Source organism: Columba livia, chromosome 1 (genome assembly GCF_036013475.1).
Source record: "Columba livia isolate bColLiv1 breed racing homer chromosome 1, bColLiv1.pat.W.v2, whole genome shotgun sequence".
Classification (NCBI taxonomy): Eukaryota; Metazoa; Chordata; class Aves; order Columbiformes; family Columbidae; genus Columba; species Columba livia.
This window is the reverse complement of record NC_088602.1, coordinates 209,960,749-209,984,458: the sequence shown is the minus strand read 5'-3', so window position 1 is coordinate 209,984,458 and position 23,710 is coordinate 209,960,749. Positions and strand designations below refer to the sequence as shown.

The following is a 23,710-nucleotide window of genomic DNA, read 5'->3' as shown; positions in this document are numbered from 1 at the left end:
ATACTGCTGGTATGTAGCTGTCAGAAAATCTGGTGTTAAGAACAGAGGAGATGAGGTTTGAGGTTGGTGGGTTCTGTTTCAGGCACAGTAAACTACTCACTTTTGATATAATGGCTGTGCTGCCATTTGGTGAGACCTGGGCAGGCTGGAGCGCTGGAGAGGGAAGAACCTGATGAAGTTCAACAAAAGCAAGTGTAGGGTCCTGCACCTGGGGAGGAACAACCCCAGGCACCAGTACAGGTTGGGGTGGACCTGCTGGAAAGCAGCTCTGCAGAGAAGGACCTGGGAGTTCTGGTTGACAACAGGGTGACCATGAGTCACCAATGTGCCCTTGTGGCCAAGAGGCCAATGGTACCTGGGGTGTGTTAGGAAAAGTGTGAGCAGCAGGTCAGGGAGGATGTTCCTCCCCCTCTGCTCTGCCCTGGGGAGGCCACATCTGGAGTTCGGTGTCCCGTTCTGGGCTCCCCAGTTTAAGAAGCACAAGGAGTTACTGGAGGGAGTCCAGTTGCAGCTGCAAAGATGCTGAGGGGTCTGAAGCATCTTTCTGATGAGGAGAGACTGAGAGAGCTGGGGCTGTTCAGCTGGAGAAGAGAAGCTGAGAGGGGATCTCATCAATGGTTATAAATATCTGCAGGGTGGGTGTCAGAGGATGGACCAGACTCTGTTCAGTGGTGCCCAGTGACAGGATGAGGGGCAACGGGCACAGACTGAAGCACAGGAGGGTCCATCTGAACATGAGGAGAAACTTCTTTCCTTTGAGGTGCCAGAGCCTGGCCCAGGCTGCCCAGAGAGGTTGTGGAGTCTCCTTCTCTGAGACATTCAAACCCACCTGGACACCTTCCTGTGTGATCTGCTCTGGTGACCCTGCGTTAGCAGGTGGGTTGGACTGGATGATCTCCAGAGGTCCCTTCAACGCCAACCAGTATGTGATTCTGTGATTTGATATTGAGTAGCAGTAGAGTCCAACCTGCAGAGGTGCAGAGCTTCAAACTGCCAAAACTTCAGTGGGATTTGTGGTGCCCACCATCACAAATAATCAGTTTTTGACATAAATGTCCCTTTCCTCGTTTGTAGAATACACACAGTACCACATACTTCCCAGGACTGCTGTGAGATATAATTAATATCTGTAAAGTACTGAGTTCTGTGGATGAAAGCTGCTAATGCAAGTACAAAGCATTATCATCTCCAAAATGTATTACTTCTGCTATAAAAAGTTTTTTAAAAGAACTTATCTATTTTTTCCCTGTATTTTTACTCTATACAAGAGCAAAAGATCTTGCACAGCAGTTCATTAAAAAAAGAATTAACAACCTATCATAATCTCACACAACCAATCTTTCCCCTGCTACTATCTTACTAAAAATGTCCATATTAAACACAACCTTGGGGCAAGTTTTTTAAAATAAATTATTTCCCGCAGGCCATAAGAAGAGATGATCTCTAGAAATAGGATAGTTAAATTTATTTAAACACCTATAAATGAAGCTCTAAATGAATTTAATGGTGCGTAGTAAATTTAAAAGTTACTTTATGGACAGCAGAATTACCAAAATCGAGTACTATTAATGAAGTTTCTGTAACTAGCGACAAGTCACTTACTGAAAGAACTCAGAACTGCTGAGGAATACAAAGTCCTTTAAAGGAGCTCCAGATACATGCATATATATCTTTAAAAATACCACAATTATACAAAAATCTTTTAATTTTAATACCTTCCATTTTAGTTCTTTCCTGATAATCTAGTTAGGGTTTGGTGGGTTTTGTTACCTCTCAGGACAAAACACCTCCAGTGTTTCTAAGACCAATAAGTAACAATTTCATAGTGAATAAGGCAAAAAAGTCTTCTTTCTCACTTCAAACTAGCATGAACATTCTAGAAATGAAAATTAAATCTACATAGTTTAAGATTAAATAAGATTCTTCAGAAAGGTCCCCACTGCTGTAGCACTGAGACGCCACAATACGTGTAGAAGCTTTTTTCTTGTCCACTGGGAAATTAGTATTTATTAATTCTTTCAGGATAGAAAATTACTTGAAAAGATGAACTGATGAATTTTACACTATCCTTCATTAACATTTTCAGACATTTTTGCCCTCCCTTCAGCTATTAATACTTTTATTTGCAGCCTTCTGAGCCACACAGAAGGTCATGAATATTGGCTCTGTGTTACTAAGGAAACTCATTAACCCTCCTTTTGCAAAGCTCTAACGAAGACAGCCATAAACCACGGAGACTCTTGGAGTTAGAGGAAAGAGTTCATATAAACGAGCTTCTTATTAGTCCATGCTGTGCAACATCTTACTACCGTAAACTCTTTTCCTTACTTCTTTTTTTCCAGTATTTTAGAGATCATATTCTGCTTTCACCCCAGCTGGTAACCTGCCCTGTTTGGAATAAATTCAAGGGTTACAGCTGAGTTCTCACAATATGTTAGGGTAATTAATCTTAGTTATGCTGCCTCTGACAAAAGTCATCTTCCTTTCTTCCTCCACAGGCAGCCACGAAGATCTTCTCCTCCCTCCTTGAGCCAATTTTATAGCTGCATGATGAGTTTAATAATGGAAGCGATCTACCTGAAAGTTGGTTTGGTTTTGTGTTTTGTTTTTTCCTAAGTTAGTTTTGGGATGGAACCATTCCCCGATCCAGATAACACGTGTCTGCACAGAGGAATGAGAGCAAGAAGCACACTAGAAATGCGTAGGCAGAAGTAAGTTGGGCATGACCACTTTTCGCAGCATCATGCACTCGGATTAGCTGGAAGTGATCGTAGAACCACAGAATAGTTTGGGTTGAAGGGACCTTCAAAGTTCCCCCAGTTCCCCCCCTGCCATGAGCAGGGACATCTTCACCAGCTCAGGTTGCTCAGAGCCCCGTCCAGCCTGGCCTGGGATGTCTCCAGGGATGGTTCATCTACCACCTCTCTGCCCAACCTGGGCCAGGCTCTCACCACTCTCAGGGACAACAATTTCTTCCTCATGTCCGGCCTGAATCTCCCTCCTTTAGTTTAAAACTATCATCCCTTGTCCTATCACAACAGGCCCTGCTCAAAAGTCTGGCCCCATCTTTCTTCTCAACCCCTTTTAGTCTGGAAAGGCTGCACTAAGGTCTCCTTGGAGCTTCTCTTCTCCAGCTGAACAGCCCAACTCTCTCAGCCTGTCCTCCCAGCAGAGCTGTTCCAGCCTCGGGTCATTCCTGTGGCTCCTCTGGCCCCTCTCCAGCAGGTCCATGAGTGTCCTGTGCTGAGGACCCCAGAGCTCCAGCATTAGTCATTCAAGGGCTAGAAGGCTTCTGGCTAAATGCACTACTGATCATCTGGGTTTACCCTGCAGGGGGTGGCCCCAAAAGCAAAGTAAATTTATAAGCTGCCTTCTCTCATCTCACTGTCCTGTTTTCATAAACGTCTTCATGCTTCCGGCTGTCCTCGGGAAGAGAGTAAAGTAAGGTCCCAGTGCCACACCACTGTCTTGTTGCTCAACACAGAATCATTCTGTTTGGAAGAGACCCTCAAGATCATCAAGTCCAAGCATAACCTGACTCTAGCATTAAACTATGTCCCTAACCACTCTGTCTATATGCCTTTTAAAGTTCGACAGGCCCAAAGCTCTCAGGTACGGACACATATCTCAGGTACGGACACATATCTCAGGTACGGACACATATCTCACTTGTGATTCACGTGGAATGAATGGGAGAACCTCAGCCCAAAAGTATCCTCAGAAGAGTCAGACAACTCTGTCTCTGCATATTATCACCTCAGGGCACGTAGTGATGCAAAAGTACCTGCGAAGAGCTCCATTAAAGTTTATCCCAGGGATAAACCAGCCCAGGAGACTCATTACAGAGAAGGTGGCGGTGGTTTCAGAGACAAGTCTCACAGGTTGCACCATTGACAGACGTCAATTCTTGTAACAAATAAGTAGGAATACCCTACTGATAAAAACAGCAGTAGCATGTGCCCAGACACAGTACCTGCTCCTGCTCTGCTATTCAGGTCCTGAACACTATCAGAAGGCGCAGGTGGCTCCAAACCCAGGTACGCCTTTACGAGGAAACTCAGCTCCGTGAATGCCTCATCCAATTCATCTGCAGAAAGGGATACGCATTTCATGGCAGAGAGAAAGGTTACATAACAAAAAAAAAACAAGCTTTCATCAGTATGAAGTTCGAAATCACAGAAGTTTGGCACAGAAATGTGTTCTTAACTGATCCAGCTCACCCCTTTGGGAGAAAAATCTTCACCTTCAGAAATAGCACATTCAAGAAAATAATCTGAAATTAATTTCAGATATTCTCCTCCTGCAATCTGGTATATTGTGTTTTATTTCTTTAATGCTATATCGAAACTGTAGGCTCTGTGTGCCCCTGCAAAGAACTATGAATACAATACGTCATACCATCACTGCGGTGAACCACAAAAATCATCTCCACAAAAGGGCAGACACAGAATGAAGTATAAAAGGATTCTTCTCTACCACTTGCTATCCTCAGTTCCTAAATATCAAGAAGCAAACACCTGTTTTAGTGAAACATCTACCACCCTCGCATTCCTTGTTTCAGGCTGGGAGACTTGAGCAGGTTACTAAGCAGGAGTCCTACAAGGCGAAGATTTGCAGTCGCCTCTTCTTTACAGTCAGACTTAGCCAGACTGCATATCAGCTGTCATTTCAACGCTTGAAAAAAGCCCATTCTGCCCAGAGATAATTGGGTCTGTTAGATCCAAAGCACCTCCGAACTCTGCCCAGAAACCAACAGACAATTAGCACAAATGAGTTGAATATTCTCATAGAAGACAATATTTAACAAGCATGCTGCTGAATTCAATAGTTGGTTCGTACAACTTGGACAGAGCAGAGTAATTCAGTCCTGACAGATCTCGGGAGCTTTTGGATTCCTGGGACAAGAATGAACTGGGAAAATCAATTAAGGCATAGTTTAAACTGTTATGCTGAGCATCAAACCATTTGTCATCCTTAGTTTAATATCTGCCAGAGGCTTTGTTTGCGTAGCAGTTTCAGTCCATCTATTGGTGTGACATTAGAAGGCAGGTTTATCATTAAGAAAGATTAACTTACCTGTGTTGATCACTGCATCAAAATATCCTGGAAAATCCTGACTTATTTTGATGTACATGTCCACTCTGGACACAGCCTCTTCAATCTCTGACCTGCTGAATAATCCTTTCCTCCGCAGATGTCCCTCATATACTTCTTTGTTTGTTGGTACTAACAGGATATATCTGGGTTTAAAGTAGGTATTTTTCAAGCTACGCACACCCTGTAAAATAAAGCAGAGAAAGGCAATGTTTTATACCTGATACTGAGTGCCTATTGAGCTTGCAGCTGAGTTTAGGACAATTCTCTATTTATCAGGAATTACTGGAAACCAGAATCCAATCTACAGGTCTCGAGGTCTAGCATTAAACTTTACAAAAGAGGCGAGTTCAAGGTGAAGTGCCCTAAAGCTACATGTGGAAAGCATTATAACAGTTGTATAATCTTATTTTAAACACACTTCTGAAATAATCCTTTTAGTCAAACTCCGCAGTGATGTAAAGCATGGTGCTTCTCATACCCACCAGCAAACGCCTTTCCTCTCCATCCTTTCTATTCCATGGGGACCCAGTTATTCTGAATGTGCGTATCGGTGACTTACATTATCATACTAACACGCAGCACAACTTATCTGCACCACTGCTTTGGCGCCCGGCTTTTCACTCTGAATAAACTGTCCATTTGCTCCTCAACAGGTATATTTTTCTAAGTGAAAATGTGCAACTTCATCGAGATGCAGGCGTATTTATTTTGCTGAAGCAATGTTACCCTTCCTGAAACTGGGTATAACCACAACTCCCGGGCAGAGATAGGACGTGCACATTCTTCATCTGTTAGGCTGTAGTCAGCTGCCTTAAATTGAAACATTTTTTATCAGGAATAAGCTATCTTGAGAAAGATTTGTAGTACAGCACACTAGGAAATGCTTCCATGTACCTGACATCAACTCTGCTGCAAGGACATCGGCTGTGGGTGGCACAAATTGCCAGCTGAGGACTCCAAAACAAATAATAATTTGTACTATGTCTGATAGGATGAGAGGGAACGGCCTCAAGTTGCGCCAGGGGAGGTTTAGATTGGATATTTGGAACAATTTCTTCCCCAAAGGGCTGTGGGGCATTGGAACAGGCTGCCCAGGGCAGTGCTGGAGTCACCAGCCCTGGAGGGTTGGACAGACGGACATGAGGTTCTCAGGACATGGGGCAGTGCCAGGGGTTGAACTTGATGATCTTGAGGGTTTCTTCCAACCAAAATTATACTATGATTCTATGAAAAAGGAGACCTGCCTGCATGCTAGGACTTCAAGTTTTATTAATTGATGTAGGTAAAGGTACCAATCCTGAATTTCCGATAGCTCTCCTTTGCACCATCTCATACTTAGAAGAATCTTTTCTCTGTCACTCTATCTGCATATAAAATAGAACATTGTAACCAAGTAGCCCTGTAATACGATATTGTCATTGCTGGTAACAGACCATAAGATTTATACTGTGTCTTCAGGACCTGAGGCTTATCCTGCTCAGTCTGAACTTTTCTTGACTGGCTGTAACTTTGTTTTACTTGGTTCAGCTGTGACAGCAATTTCTCTCCTTGACCAGCTGTCTGTATGTAATCATTTTAATTTTGTTTATCTTTGTGAGGTACAATGACAGTTTTATGTAGACAGCAGTAACAAGCAGTTGTTCCAGGTAGAATGAGACGTTTATGACTCATAATAACACAGTCTAGATAAATGAAGGGCTGGCATGAGAGCAAAGACCTTGAGAAGTGGAAACACAGGATGCAATGTAGAGGACTATGGGCATGGGATGATAAGAGATGAGGCTCAGGCTTGACACGAGATGTCTCATAACTCTAAACATCTCAATAATGGTCAGTTATAAAAATAATAATGGGCAGTTATAAAAACGCAGACTTGGAGCTGAACCAAGCTGGTTTTAGGGCTAATAAGAAGAAACAGCATCTAACATACATGAAGGGTACGGTACATAATGAATTCAGGTGTAACCTGGGGCTGCAGGACAACGAAGAGCGAGCAATGTGTTAGCAAAAAATATAGAAACGACTCCCAGAAGAACCTGGGAGGAGAAAGAAGGAAATATTAATAACAACATAAATATCCTCCCAGCAAGGGACTGAGATGCTGACAATTCACTGTAACATCCCTCTGCAAAGACAACACCAGAGGGAAACCACTCACCTTAGAACCCAAAGAAGAAGTGAAAGGGTGAACATAACACCAGCAGAACAGAGAGAAACCAAGAAGCATGTGTTACAATTTTAATTGTATTACTATTATTACTTTTTCAATATAAGTACTCTAAATACATTATTATTCTTGCTTTTTCTGTAATAATTAGACCTATACCAACGACGACTTAAATTACAGTTAAATTTGCATTGTACTAACAGTAAACTCTTGGCTTCACTTTTACAAATATGATTATGTATTTATTAAAATGATCATTTTGGGTGTTTAATAATTGTTGTGGGGAAAAAATCACAGACCAACAACCATTGTAGTGTGTGATGAAGAACAAATTACTCCAAGTTAGGTGAGACCATGCACATTATTGCACTGTAGTAGATGTAGGGAAGCTTAATCTGTTTTCACTGAGGCTGATACACCTTCTTCACTAAAGTGAGTAGGAACAGAGAGGGACTAATATGTCAAATCTGAACATCGTTTGTTACTTCATCAGAACTGACAGTCACATCCTTCAAGCTAGGGTTCTCCAGAATAATTTTAAATATAGTCAAATACAAGCAAAATCATGCAAAAAACAATAATAGGCTGAACAGTTAGTAGATTTTTTTTTCCCCTGGTTGTGGTTTTCTAAGGTGGAACAGTGCTTTGATCCGTTCTAAAAATGTCAGGGAGTGATTCTGGGGAAAAACCTATTCATTTTGGTGAAGACTAAAGAGGACAATTTAGGGCACGGGAATCTTTGCATCCAGCTATGTGAGCATCAACTTTCAGCGAGGTCTGTAAGTATTCAGAGACTGGAAAACCAGCAGAAGCAGAGCCACACTCCAGCCTTGTAACACCCTCCCCATCTGGAGTTGCATCATGAATGACTCATTCTTCTGATCAAGAAATAACATAACAAATCATTCATATGCCCCAGAACTATGTAGGAATAGGAAAGCTGCCTATGAATAGTCTGGGGTAAGTTGGGAGGAATAAAAAAGGAAGAGATATGAAAAGTTTCTGGAGTGACCAAGAAATTTGCTGTACAGAAATAAGAGAACCATTTCAGTTGGAAGAGACCCTCAGGATCATTGAGCCCAACCATAACCCAACTCTGGCACTACCCCATGTCCCTGAGAACCTCATCTCTGCATCTATTCAACCCCTCCAGGGATGGTGACTCCAGCACTGCCCTGGGCAGCCTGTTCCAATGCCCGACAACCCCTTTTGGGAATAATTTTTTCCTGATATCCAATTTAAACCTTCCCTGGTGCAACTTGAGGCCGTTTCCTCTTGTCCTATCACTTGCTGCTTGGGAGAAGAGACCAACACCCTCCACACTACAACCTCCTTCCAGGTCGTTGTAGACAGCAAGAAGGTTTAATATGAAAGTATAAGAAAATGACCTTAAAAAAAAAGAATGGGAAAATACACGGTTTGAAATCAGAGACATTTTGAAAATTAAATAAAAGAGTAAAATTTGAGTTTCCTGAATTTGCATATGAGCTCAAGAAAGATCGGAGGACTACCTGAGTTGAAGATGTCCATTCATTTAACAGAGCACTTAAATTTCTTCAGTTAATAGCACGGGGTTATAGAAAAGATGTGACTGGTATATCACAAAATCACAGAATGTCAGGGATTGGAAGGGACCTCGAAAGATCATCTGGTATATCCTGCTTCCTTTGCCTCCCCAGCAACAAATGCAATAGAGAGTGGTCTTTGGCAGGAGACAAGGTGTACTTATAATTTTGGAGGCATAATGAGACATATTAGCTCCTCTGCTTCTACAGCCTTGGTTGGAACGTGCTCTGCAGGCTATGAAAGCAGAGGGAAAGCGTTGCAAACTTCTTACTGCAACACAGAACTGTGTGTCAGCATCGCAGCAGCTTCTCCAACTGAAAGTGTGATCTCAGCAAGATATAACTTTAAAAATTTCTGTCAGTGTCCTTTTTCAGTGAAAGATACACTCTAGATTAAAGGGAATGAATGGCTCTAAATTTTTAGTCTCGGCCCACAGTCCATAATTAAAATCTCTTTTAATAGTGCTAAATCACTTTTGTTATGAGCCTTGCAGTAGATAATGGACTTGGATAACTTCTATTCAGATACATAACTCACCGTTATTGTTTCTCATCTGCTAGCAGAGCCCACAGTGATGCAAGGCTACGCATAATTACTACGTGATCTTGAAACTTCAGTGACGAAGGAGTTTCTTTGCTGTCTGTCCATGACAGTAGCTTTGCTAATACCCAGTAAAAGTTACAGTCATTGCCTGTGTCACTGGGTTAACCTCCATATGAATAAACATGCTGTTCCACTAATTTCTTTCTCTTAAATTATTTGATAATGCATCTACCTTCTGAAGAACTGACAGCTTTAAAAGGTTCCCCATTCCATCATGTTTTATCTTCTCCTATTTTTGCTTCCCTTGTAAATTTAGGGTCTGTCTGGCAAGACAACAAACACTCAATGCCTATTGCAATCAGTGGAGATTGAGGGTGAGTCACGGTTCTGACAAGACTGAGGAAGAAGATGAAATAAAATTACGCAGAGATTAAGTTATTAATTTGCTGTTTAACATCAGTCAAGTAACAGGCACTTAAGAGCAGAACTGCAGCATTAAATTGTGAACCATCTGAGCAACGAGCTACTAGTTTTTTAGTATTGACATGATGCTCTTCTGTTATTTGCACATTTATATGCAAGCCAGTAAACATGTACAGATTTATTTGGGCCTTATTGCTCCTTATAAGCACTAAGGTTCTTAACAGAAAACCAGTTTTTTGATCATCAGTTTCACAAACAAAATTGTCATCCTAGAACTAATTAAATTTAGTATCAATTTTTGCCAAGTTTTCCTAGTCATTCCCCTAACTCTGGATGTACAACTCAGGATCATATGTTAGCACTGCAGTCTCCTACGTATTTTTTATCCCTATTTATATATTTTTCCCCATGTATCATGGAGTGTAGCATTGTCTGTTAATTTGTAATAATTGCACAGAGGTAGAGCTGAACCCTACAAAGTGAAACCCAGAACACTCAATAGCACGTTCTGGGCATTCTGTAGTGTCTCTCATATAGGTGGAACTTAAATTTTTAGAAAGTATTTGGATGTAAATCACAGAATCCCAGAATATCAGGGGTTGGAAGGGCCCTGGAAAGCTCATCCAGTGCAATCCCCCCATGGAGCAGGAACACCCAGATGAGGTTACACAGGAAGGTGTCCAGGCGGGTTGGAATGTCTGCACAGAAGGAGACTCCACAACCTCCCTGGGCAGCCTGGGCCAGGCTCTGCCACCCTCACCAGGAACAAGTTTCTTCTCAAATTTAAGTGGAACCTTTTGTGTTCTAGTTTGAACCCATTGCCCCTTGTCCTATCATTGGTTGTCACTGAGAGGAGCCTGGCTCCATCCTCCTGACACTCACCCTTTAGATATCTGTAAACATGAATGAGTCCCCCCTCAGTCTCCTCTTGTCCAGCTCCAGAGCCCCAGCTCCCTCAGCCTTTCCTCACACGGGAGATGCTCCACTCCCTTCAGCATCTTGGTGGCTGCGCTGGACTCTCTCCAGCAGTTCCCTGTCCTGCTGGAACTGAGGGGCCACAACTGGACACAATATTCCAGGTGTGGTCTCCCCAGGGCAGAGCAGAGGGGCAGGAGAACCTCTCTGACCTACTGACCACCCCCTTCTAACCCACCCCAGGTACCATTGGCTTCCTGGCCACAAGGGCCCAGTCCTGGCTCATGGTCATCCTGCAGCATGTCTTTCCTTTTTGTCACCTTAACCCCTAGCTAGTAAATCATGATCTAAGATAATGAGAAGTAAATAATTAGAAAATTAGCTAAGAAGTTATTATTTGGAGATTCCAACAGGTAGTTTTGACACTTTGTGACCTAGTTTCTTAACGCAGCCTGACTTCTGAGATCCACCATCTGTGCAGGTGCACCTAACAAAATTCAGAGAGGGTAAAGTAATTCCTCAAAGAGATCACATCTTCTAACAGTTCTGCCCAAAATGTTGCCTCAGGTCTGCGTGCATCCTCCATTGCTTCATCAGCAAAGGAAAAATATGGCATTTTTTTAGAGGTGATCAGTAGGTGTGCAGCTCTAGATAAATCCCCCTATAAGCTTCAGATGGGTGGAAAAGCTGTGGATACTTGTCCTGGTGTTGTGGTCATGAAATGCACTCGATGTACCATTTTTCCTGCCCTGGGACACTGTTGTGACAAAATGAACTTCATCAAGGTTTTCAAAGGATGGTCCACTGATTAAGATGAATTACTCTTGTGTATATATGTACATATTTGTATATATATAAAGTACTAGTGATTAATTAGATGGTATTTATAGATTGTATTGGTAAGGTTTTAAGTATTCTGTGATGGCATATTATAAGGGGTGGAATGTCCTGGTTTTGTTAAAAAACAAGTTTCTCTTTTAGTGAATTTGCCTTTCAGCTAAAGCTTCATATTCGCTGCATTTTCCTGGAGAACCAGATACACGTTTTAGTAAACATAGCAGTGGAATGTGAGGTTATTGATAAGGACAGATTCACATCTCGCGAGAGTGGCAACGAGAAACAGGTGACCAAGAAACTGACCAACAGAGTATAACATCCCATTCACATGAATACTTCATATAGAAGCGGGAGATCACGAGGATCTCGTCCCTTTTTTCCCTTTTCCTTATGGCCGACATTAGGAGAGGTCCTTGCTAGTCGTCCCTGCAAACTGAGGCCTAGTGACAGACTGAATCCAGCTCCGCTTGGCTGCAGAGTCCAGTCCAGGACTTCGGGTGCCGGCTCTGCAGTTGCTGAGACTTTCAAGATTGGTTTTGTATATTTTGTATTATTTTCTCTATTCTTATTAGTAGCATTAGTAAAACATTTTAAATTTTTCCAACGCTCTTCTCTCTGTCCTTCTTCTCCTCCCAATCGCCTGTCCTTAGTGGGAAGGAGGAAGAGGGGGTAGAGGAGGTTAACAATACATCTGCCAGGGTTTTATTGTCACCTCTCAATCAAAACCCTCGACAATACTAAGATGGAAAATACTGGTGATGTGGTGGGGAGATGAGGCTGCTGAATTTTGAAAAAATAGGCTAGGAAATTTTAAAAAGCCAGCAGCAGGATCCATCTGACTAAATGTGGGTGTCTACAAAGGGAGTAGTGCCCATACAGACATTGGAGAGCTACTTGATATGGGACTGGAGTTAAAAATACAGTTCATCTGACCAAAAACTGTATCTGCAGTGATTGTAATGAAGCCCACACAACTAGTTCAAGCGCATCAGCAGCTGGGCAGAAAGCCATAGGATGTCTCTTGCGTCACTAAGTGGTTATATTAGAATATATTCTATTAATATGGTTATATTGGCAGTTATATTATAATATGTAGGCAGCTGAAACAAACCCTAGTCAAACTGCATTAATTCCTCCACGGAGTTCTCGTAGAATGACTCATTCAAAAATAGTCAGCAATAAGTGATCCTTACCTCTATTTCTAAGTGAACACAGGTTGCAAGACCTTCTCTGGCAATCGATTCTACTGTGTCTCTTCCAAGTCCGTAGTAATAGCCGCTGTACTTATAGGTTGCTATAAACTTTCCCTGAAATTCAAAACAGCAAGTAAAATGGCAAAGGTAACATTTTAAGGGACACAATTTCATTAAAGGAGCATAATGAGTGTGGACTTCCTTGCTTTCTCCCCACCTAAAGCATCACTGGTAATGAGGGCAATGGGAGCACAAGTTTTGCAGAGAAGAGCATGTAGTCCTGCCAGGTATGGGCTTGTATGTTGTTCGTGGATAATAAAACACCGGTGTCTTGAAAACAAGCTGCTGACAGCTTCCAGCTTTCATTGGTAATTCGTTCACAGTGTAAAGAAAGCAAGATCTAAAGCAAGGGGCACCCTTCTGTTGACATTACATCAAACCATATGGCCACGCCATAGAAAATAGAAGATGCCAAAGAAAAGAGAGGACAGAAACAAATCTGCAAGGAGAATGTATAATTGGCCAAGAAATTTCAAATTTAAAATCTGACAACTGAAACTCTGCTTCCCAGTAGTATTTCTAGAGAGATGCGAGCAGATTATATTCTTTTAAAATTAAGCTACTTCTCATTAAGGACCAGATCAGTTGCTTAAGACTGTGTTGGCTCCCCTGTTTGTATCTGTGCAAATAATGAGCTCTGTTGTGGTTTTTCAAGCCAAAGTTTTATGGCAGGCAGCAAAAGGCATCAGAAACAGTAGCTGGAGGCACGTTGCCGTAAGAGAGAAACGCAACGCCTTGAGGGGGAATTTGCTAAACTTTAAAAGACTGAATTCCCTGCAGGGTTGCTGGAAGAATTGGGAAAAAAAACAAGATTAAAAATATGGTGGCTATTTCAGGAGTTGTTATTTCCTGCACACACACACACGATATTTGCATGTGGAAATCAGTTTATATCTACATTAGACTACTGTTTAAAGATTCCTACTGAGCATTATGCCCATTTGATGGTTTCTGTGCATTCATACAGAAGAAAGGAGAGCACAAACACACAATGAATTTGTGGTTTCCGTCCATGAACTTACGCCATATAACTGTGAGTGAATAAGCATGCACACACAGCCAAAAACTTAATATAAAACTATTTAGAAAATCAGACTTGGACCGAAAATTTGAGTGTAGGTGCAGAAAATAGGCCTAGTAGGATACTAATCAGGTACTTACTGTGTTCACCATTTTGTCAAATGCTTCTTGAGAAACGAAATAGTAGTCAAGTCTGTTGTCTTCACCAAAATAAGCTGCCCTGGTAGTGTGACAGGGACTGGAAGATATACGGTATAATAAAGAAATAACCTGTTTTCAATCACAGAAGCAGCTCCAGAATAGGAGGAGGGGAAAGGGGGAATACTACAAATCATTTTATTTTTAAGAAGAGAAGAAATATGAGAAAGATAAAGAGGTGCAAATCATACCGCTAATGCCACATATTTGAAAGATTAACCCATAAATACAAAAAAACCCCCAAAACAGTTTAAATGTAACATTACATTTTGGCTATAAATCCCCCAGCCCAGGACAGCCTGAACTGAAGCTGTCACAGAACCCTGGAACAGAGAAATGATGGAACCATTTTTTTTTCCAGTTATGTCAGTTTGTGGATGATATAAAATAGAATCTTAAATATGGAAAAGAAGATCAGGAGTTAGACTGAACTGTGAGGTTAAGAAAAAGCTATAAAGACCAATAAAGACCAAGGGTATCCTGTCCTGTATCAGGAATAGCGTGGTCAGCAGGACAAGGGCAGTGATCCTTCCCCTGTGCTCTGCATTGGGGAGGCCACACCTGGAGTGTTGTGTTCAGTTCTGGGCCCCTCAGCTCAGGAAAGAGATTGAAGTGCTGGAGCGGGTCCAGAGAAGAGCAACAAGACTGGGGAAGGGACTGGAACACAAGCCCTATGGGGAGAGGCTGAGGGAGCTGGGCTTGTTTAGTCTGGAGAAGAGGAGGCTTAGAGCTGAGCTCAGCACTCTCTAGAACTACCTGAAGGGCAGTTCTAGCCGGGTGGGGATTGGTCTCTTCTCCCAGGCATCAGCAATAGGACAAGGGGCCATGGGCTTAAACTCTGCCAGGGGAAATTGAGGCTGGAGATGAGAAAGCAATTCTTTGCAGAGAGAGTGGTCAGGATTGGAATGGCTGCCCAGGGAGGTGCTGGACTCACCGGCCCTGGAGGTTTTGAAACTGAGATTGGACATGGCACTTAGTGCCATGATCTAGTCAATGGACTGGAGTTGGACCAAGGGTTGGACTGGATGATCTCTGAGGTCTTTTCCAACCCAGTCCATTGTGTGATTCTGTGTGATCTTTAAATAGACTCCTAATATTAAGGGGAAAACCAATCCTGAATCTTGGGAGATAAGTGGGATACAAGGCAGGCAAAATAATTGTCTGCCAGCATATAAGGACAACAGGATAAACCTCAGATACGTGAGCTTACGACCAGGATGAAAAACTAAAACAAAACCCCAAACAAAACCAAAAAACCCAGCTAAGGCAGCGCATCTAGCAATTTTAGATTAACATACACAGTGACTCATGTTCTATCTTAGGAAATTATATTTTGCTACTGGTTTATGCTTTGGTTTTGTTTTTAATTTTTCCATTGCAGGATAACAGGCACAAAAGTGCAACGTGGAGCTTGGGCACTGATTCACATCAACGTTTTAACTCCTTGATTTCTGCTGCATTGTCCTGGAAAACATGGCAAAAAAAAATACGCCGCCTACCAGGCCATTTCTATTCTTTTATTCAAGGTAGCTGAGTTATAAACCATTAAGAAGTTTAGTCTATAATGCAGAGCTTGATGTATTTTAACCATCATGGCATCAGCGGGTACCACTCTCTTTTTTATCAGCAAGCAAATGAGAACATTGTGCTACACATGGACTCCGTAAAATTTCACTTCAAAGGCCTGATTTGCTTTAAGATATTATGAACGCATCCAGCTTTAAAGGTCATTCCTGAGTAATAGCCAGATGGTTTGAGGGTCCAATTTCACTTTATTTTTTGAAACACTTTTAAACGTTACAACCCTTTCTAATTGCAAGGCCGTGTTTACATTCAAACTGCTGGGGTTTCTCGCATGAAATACATTTTTAATGAGTGGAATGTTGGAAATTTAAAAGTGTAACCCATAAAATTGCTTAAATCTCCACTGAATAATTAAAATACAACTTTGCTTTATGGTTGCAATTTTCTGCTCTGTTAAGATTCTGTTTCTCTCCCTTTTTTTTCCTCTCATGCGTAAGGCTTTTAGGAAATAAACCACACAGTATAAAAACAATGCTCTTAAAAAACCCCACATAGTGCCAATTGGCATTCAATTAGTCTGCAATTTCCAATCTAGTCTTTCAAAACACAGTAGTTGTTTTAAAGAAAGCCATGAAGTCATTTTTCCAAGTCGCATAACCTTCACAGATCTTTCCTTAAAATGTCTTTTCAACTTGCCAGTTTAATGATATAATCCAGCAAGTGGTTATAATCTGAGTACAGAGCAGACAGAAATACATATGGGCCCCACCTGGGTGTATTATGTTAGAGAAGAAGGTTACTAGTAGACATCCAAAAGACAGGCAGAGCATCCTGGGATGCTACGAATTCCCAGGAATTATTCTCATATATGCACATGCTTGTGGTCCCTTTCTTAGAACCAACCTCTTCAATATCTGAATGCACAAATATAGAATGAGGTCCTATTGTGGCAAACGCTATAGATGTGAAACTATGGCCAAAGTCTGGTTAAAAATGAATAATGGATGATTTAGTGTAATAAAAAACTGAGAACACAGAGGACAGATAATACAACGGGAATACAGACCAGTGTCAAATAGCTTGTGCTATAGGACTTAGGAAAGCCAAATATTGTGAAGAATGGAATGGGTGGACAAGAGGAAGAGTTTGCATCACCTAAGTTTAGGCAACAGATAGTGCTGATCTAACTTAGCCAGACCTCCTGTCTACTGTGCACTGAAAATAAGTAGATACCTCAGGGAATGTGATTCACAAACGCTGAACCTCCCTTGGAAAGACATCATTTCACAGTATCACAGTATCACAGTATGTTTGGGATTGGAAGGGACCTCAAAAGATCATCCAGTCCAATCCCCCTGCTGGAGCAGGAACGCCCAGGTGAGGTCGCACAGGAACATGTCCAGGCGGGTTTTGAATGTCTCCAGGGAAGGAGACTCCACAGCCCCCCTGGGCAGCCTGTTCCAGGCTCTGCCACCCTTACAGAGAAGAAGTTTTTTCTCAAATTTAAGCGGAACCTCTTGTGTTCCAGCTTGATCCCATTACCCCTTGTCCTATCATTGTTTGCCACCAAGAAGAGCCTGGCTCCATCCTCATGGCACTCACCCTTTATATATTTATAAACATTAATGAGGTCCCCCCTTAGTCTCCTCTTCTCCAAACTAAAGAGACCCAGCTCCCTCAGCCTTTCTTCATAAGGGAGATGCTCCACTCCCTTCATCATCTTCGTTGCCCTACGCTGGACCCTCTCCAGCAGTTCCCTGTCCTTCTGGAACTGAGGGGCCACAACTGGACACAATATTCCAGATGTGGTCTCACCAGGGCAGAGTAGAGGGGAAGGAGGACCTCTCTCGATCTACTAACCACCCCCCTTCTAATACACCCCAGGATGCCATTGGCCTTCCTGGCCACAAGGGCACAGTGCTGGCTCATGGTCATCCTGTTGTCCACCAGGACCCCCAGGTCCCTTTCCCCTACACTGCTCTCTAATAGGTAATTTCCCAACCTATACTGGAACCCGGGGTTGTTCCTGCCCAGATGCAGGACTCTACACTTGCCCTTGTTAAATTTCATTAGGTTATTCCCCGCCCAACTCTCCAGCCTGTCCAGGTCTCTGATGGCAGCACAGCCTTCTGGTGTGTCAGCCACTCCTCCCAGCTTAGTGTCATCAGCAAACTTGCTGACAGTCACTCTATTCCGTCATCTAAATCGTTAATGAATATATTGAATAATATCGGCCCCAGTACTGACCCCTGAGGCACTGCACTAGATACTGGCCTCCAACTAGACTCCGCACCATTGACTACCACTCTCTGGCTTCTCTCCTTAAGCCAGTTTGCAACCCATTTGCAACCATTTCTCTCCACTAACTACACAGGGAGCCCAAGGCAGTAAGGACCGTAATTCAGACTTTTCAGATAGGGAGAATTAGTCCTCCCAGATGGTGGTGAAGTCTGAAAGGTGCCATTTGCTCTGATAACGCTACTCACAGGATAATAAACTGGTCCAGCTATTGTACTCGCTGCCTTTCCTATTTTCTGGGTGCAGTCTGCACAGGCACGCTAATGTGGTTATACGCAGGTGCATCACAAAAATTAAGAGAAATGCATACGTATCTAAACAGATGCTTGGGTTGAGGGGCATTAGTGAGCATAGAAAGAACAGATCAATAAAAGGAGCGCTAAATGATGCATTTTGGTTTGTTTGTTTGCTGTTCACCTTCAAAAAGAACATGATAATTTAAACAGCTTTTCTTTTAAGAAAGTATTTGATGACTCCAGGCAGTCAAGCCCTGGGAAGAGATGAAATGCATAGCAATGAACGTTTATTGGTTGTCTTTAACTTCTTAAAAAGAAAGAAAGAAAGAAACAAACAAACCAGCAGCAATTCTAGACTTGATCACTTGGTGTTCTTTAAATGTATGGAGCAAACTTACCCATATCTGAAGAAATTGTTGAACTGTCTGCAGATCTTATGAGTAAGTTCTCTCTTACCACAGGCTAGAGGACCAACTAATACCAGCATGGGGTAGGGAGTATCAAGACTGGGTAAAGTGCTACAAGAAAGGAAAATAAGGAGCCATTACATTACCTACAAATGAAATCTTTAGCAACTTTCTAGAAAGCTTCTGCGGAAACTTTATCGCCACTTCAACTAATCTCATCTGTCTATCACACTATTCACATTGTTCACAGTGTAGATGAAAAGCAGGAGAAGCGTGTGCTCAGTTTGACATGCTCAAAACATAAAAATAGCACAAAATACCGCATTAAAGACCCCCGGGTCTCTTTTGCAGAAGGAATAATGTTGAGTCTACTATAATCTTTTGTGATTTAAAGCTCCTTTTACAGTCACGGTGTTGCTGGGATTTGTTTAAGAGTTTTCTAAGTCTATCGTAGGGATGGTAAGTATTTTAATAATCAGGATAATAAGCCTGGTGTGAACCTGGACTCGATCTACAAACCTTTACACGCTCTTGAATGTAACCTTGCTGACTTCCACGGCCTTGACAGATGAAGGTGGAAATTTGTAAAGAACTCTTCAATTCAATACAATGAAAAACACCAAGATCCTGAAACTCCACTGAACACAAATAACGTGACAATAAAAGAACCCAAAGTGCTGCAAAAATACAAAACCTTCCATTTTCTCCATGCTGAGCAGATGGTGAGATCCCCAGATTTCCACTTCCAGCTGTAAATATCAGAATGAATAGCATTTCTGCACTTTGGAGAGTCCAGCACTTTATTGATACAGCTACAAATGGAATGCAACTTGGGACGTTCCTTTTTAAATCTCAGCTAGATCTTAAGATTAAGCTACTTGGTGATATGCCAGAAACAGCTGAAATAATTTCAAATCCACTTATTTTTACCTAACGAATAGCTTTAAATTTAAATTTTAAAGTGGAAAGAAACTATCAATGTGTGTTCAGCTTCCGTTTAATGTGATTTTAAATAGGTAAACCCAAATTCCTGTAAACAGAGTATATTTACTTTAGCTTTTCTCTAGCTCCATAAGAAGCAATGATAACCATCCAACACCAGCACGGAGGGAAAAGATTTCAAAATAATGCCTTTACTCCTAGTTTAGGTTCAGCAAACCAACTCTATTTTCTACCAGATTATACGTATATAATGGGACTTGATGCTTCAGAAGCACTAAGATAATAATGCAATTCAGTCTAATTCTCTTATGGAGTACTATTCTCACAGAAGAAATAACAGATACACCTAATAAATTAAGAAACTGGCTCGAGTCCCTATATATGTGCAGTTACTAAGCTGTGAAATGAACCCAGATCCTGGCTCAGTGTTCCATCCACTCGGCTACTTCAAAGCAAGACAGTTGTAGAACTATCGGGAGATTTAATTGGTGACAATCATAAAACATCAGACAACATTGGCACAATAAGCTTATTAGCACAGTACATTAAAAATACTGAGGAAGGTAGAAATACATTTAAAAAATCGTTATCTGAATCTGTGACCTGTTCAGTTCAAGAATATACCTTCCCCCTATATTGATTATCTGAGTTGTTCAGATCGTCTTTCCCTTTCCTGACATTTGTGGTAAGGAAAACACCAGTTTAAGCCAACATGATGCCAGGAGGTGTTAGTTGCAGTTGTGGATACTACAACCTTCATATTATAAATGAACCATCTCAAAGATGGGAATTCCGGGAAACATGCTTAGTGACTAGAGATTCAAAATTGATCAAGATGTAGCAAAAAGGTTCAAACTCTTGCTCAAGGCAAGAATAACTATGTCAAGGCAGGTCTGTGAAGGGAGAGCCCTTGTCTTCAACATGGTTTTAATATATTCCTTCTCCATGAATGGAACCTGTTACAAGCTTGTAAATTATAGAATTCCTCCAGAATCTTTTCTTTTACAAGGAAGTGTTATATCCAGTAATGGTACAATATATCATTACTTGACATGATTGTACTTGGAATTCAAATTCCCTTAAATAAGTTTTCATTGCTCAAACTCCTCATACCCTCAAATTCCTTGGATTTATTATTTCATCAGAAGGACATGAAGAACATTTCCATAATGCTATATTTCATTACATCACCACTTACTGGTTCTCAGAAAGATAAACCAAAAGTTTTGGGTTTCCTATGACATCTGAGCAGCATCTTGTAAAGAGAGCTCATTTAATGTGCATCTTTCAACTTTATCTCTGTGAGTACACAAATACACTTCTGTGCAAGATTAATAGACTTCGAGGCCAAAAGGATCATCTACTGGGATCATCTACTCAGACTCCCCACATCACATTGGCAACAGGATTTCTCCGGGTTAGTTCTTGTTTCAAGTCTAATACCTGAGGTTCTGTTAAGAGTGTGTTTTAATTAAAAAATGTTCCAGTTGTGAGGAATTCTTGGTACCCTTAGTAAAACGTTCCAATGGTTAATTACCTTCATTGTCAAAAATAATCATGCTCTATTTCTTCTCTGCATGAATTTATCCTCAATAGCCAGATATCAGGTCCCATCGTGTACTTGCCCAACAGACTGAAGAGCCTTGTTATTCAATTTCTGTTATAACTATGATCGAGCCACCTTTTTAAATGTCATGTGCTTTTATAGTAGGGGAAAAATACACATCATATTGTTCAGTGGTGTGTTACCGTGTAATTAAAGACAGAACCACGAGCTACACAGAGAGAGGGAATGGCATAAAAAACTTAATGTTTTCTAACTGCGAAGGATGCTGCAATGTAACTTTTCGCTTTGTTTTCAGGTTTTATTTTTAATAGAGATATTGCTAAAACAGAATTAACTATAATCTCATCTAACGAGATGCAAATGAACTATACCAATCTGATCCGAGTAAGGGTTTTATAGTGTAGAAGACTATAACACATCATCATTAGGAAGATTTCATTAATGACTGCATTGTGTGCTTTCCAACTGAGCACGGGCAAACATTCAAAGCATCATTAACAATTTTGGTCAGTACCATAAATGCTGGTCTGCGTGTTTATATGTTTGTGTACATGATACCTCTGACAGAAGACAGAATTGTTTCTTTCCAGCAATGGAGATACACATACACAATCCAATAAACAAGTATTTTAACAGAGCCTATGTCTGCATTGGAAGAAATCCACGCCTTTAGGTAAAACTATTGTGCTCTTTGATTTTATTTCTTTTAAAGAAATCTCCAACCCTGCAACACAATAAATAAGAATTGCTAAGAATTCTCAGAGGTATCATCACTCCTGGTTCCTGCCTTCCATCAAGAATCCCAGAAAACACAGGACTCGCAATAAAGATATTCTAAAACTAAGAATTTTGGAGTTACTAAATCATGGATCTTAAATCAGGTTACTCATTATGAATTAAGATGTTCCAAATGGTGTTAAAGCAGGGTGTGGGGCACAAAAGTTGATCGCAGTGCCCACCGTAGCCAATACAATCATAAATCATGCATATTTCAGAGCATCATCCATCAGAGTACGTCAAAGCATTTTCCAAGCATTCATCAAGCAAATATCTTAACACATCTGCAGAGCAGCAAAGTGCGAATATTTCCATTTTCTAGATGAGAAATGAGACTGAGAGAAGTCATTTGGCATGGAAATGTTGGAAAAAGAACACGGGTTTGCCTCTCCCTTCTGTGCTTTACGTGGCAGTCGGCATCATCGCCTCCCAAAGGCAGAAAAAGCTGGACTTCCTTAAGTACAAACTTGAAAATTTCATTTTATGAATATAAAATGTGCCCCAAAGCCACAAAATAAAGTCATTTGCTTCACAATGGGATGCCAATAGTGTGAAGAGAAGCAGTGAGCAGAACAGGGAGATGATACGTTTTACAGCTCTCTTCTCCCTCTAGAGATTTTTAGAAATTGCCTTTGGGTATTGATAGAAATGTTGCATCTTTCGTTTATGGTGCAAATGACCATCTGTTTCAACAGCTTGTTGCAAAGAAATGGAGCTGTGGCCAATCTGTCTCAGACTGCAGAGGTGAATGACTCACTTCATTCCATAATCAATTTCAACCAAATAAGATTTGCCTAATTTCCAGTCTGCTACCGGAATATTACGGAACGTCTCTTCTTCGTTAAGATTAATTCAGAGGTGGGAGAGGGGCAGAAAAACGTCCCTCGAAATGTCACAATGTGTTCTGCTTTACTCGAGTGCCACCCTCAGGGGGTGATGTGAAGTGGAGGTAGGTTTACCTGTCAAATATTCGGTGGGGCTGCAGCACGCTATACATCACCTGAGCCATATGATCTTCTGCAGCAACAACTTCTGGAGGAGGATCGTATTTATTCACAGCAGCAACCTGTTTCCACAGTTCAGGGGCAAAAAGAAAGGAGAGCAGTGATGTAATTGTTTCCAGCTGCAATATGCTTCACAGATCACTCTGAATAATGATGATTTCATATTTATGAGGGTCAGTCTTTGTATTGGGGTTGTCTGTGAGTGCTTCACTACATCAGTCTTTTCAGGGGGTTTAAGTACAATCTGATAGATGGATGGAAAGCAGCCAGATGTAGCCCGCTGTCTTTAATATAGTCAACCTCTTACTGGAAAGAAAACAGGATGCCACGTAAGATGCAAAGTAATTTTGCTTAGGTTTTAATTATCCGTTAACTTGCATCCTCTCAGTGCTGGTGGAACTAAAGTCCTGAGGGACTGAAGCCATTCACTTATTCGTCACAAGAGGAGCAGAACGGGCATTAACAAAGTAAGCAAATTGTAATTTTCTCCTGACGATGCATTTCTGTCTTTCCTGGAAGGAAGAACACAAACTCCAAGGATTCCCTCCATCCATTCTGCTGAACACTCTGTTGAGGGTACTGCCTGCTAATGAGTCGTATATTTTTTTGGTATTATTAATCCTACCCACTCAGAAACAGTTTAAGAACTACTGAGTCATTTCATGTAAACCAGCAAATATCAAGTAGCCAACACTGCTGCAAAATCCCACCGTAAGCTCCGATGACAGCCACGTCTATATTAATTAACAAGTAGTTTGGTGCAACAGGAGTGGATCTTTAATGCAAAATTTTCAATATTCGGTATCCAACGTCCACGCTATTTTGGGGGAAGTGGAAGAAGGAAGCTCGTTCTAGCTCTGGTTTGGTCTTTTGGTCTGAATTAGTGGTGAGGAACACACTTGGTGCAGCCTGACGCACATCATCTGGTCAAGGTTA

At 41.4% G+C, this 23,710-nt stretch overlaps 1 protein-coding gene across 3 annotated transcripts in view; it reads right to left on the bottom strand.

The window, feature by feature from the left end:
• Positions 1 to 23,710, bottom strand: part of LRGUK (leucine rich repeats and guanylate kinase domain containing) — a 59,567-nt gene that overhangs the window by 18,021 nt on the left and 17,836 nt on the right. For all 3 annotated transcript variants that reach the window (XM_021290213.2, XM_021290216.2, XM_065049327.1), the window contains exons 10-15: positions 22,730 to 22,836; positions 18,476 to 18,595; positions 13,963 to 14,059; positions 12,742 to 12,855; positions 5,077 to 5,278; positions 3,974 to 4,087 (exon numbers count right to left, since the gene is read on the bottom strand). In XM_021290213.2, the coding sequence (XP_021145888.1) occupies positions 3,974 to 4,087; positions 5,077 to 5,278; positions 12,742 to 12,855; positions 13,963 to 14,059; positions 18,476 to 18,595; positions 22,730 to 22,836 (754 nt within the window). The remainder of the gene's footprint in view (positions 1 to 3,973; positions 4,088 to 5,076; positions 5,279 to 12,741; positions 12,856 to 13,962; positions 14,060 to 18,475; positions 18,596 to 22,729; positions 22,837 to 23,710) is intronic.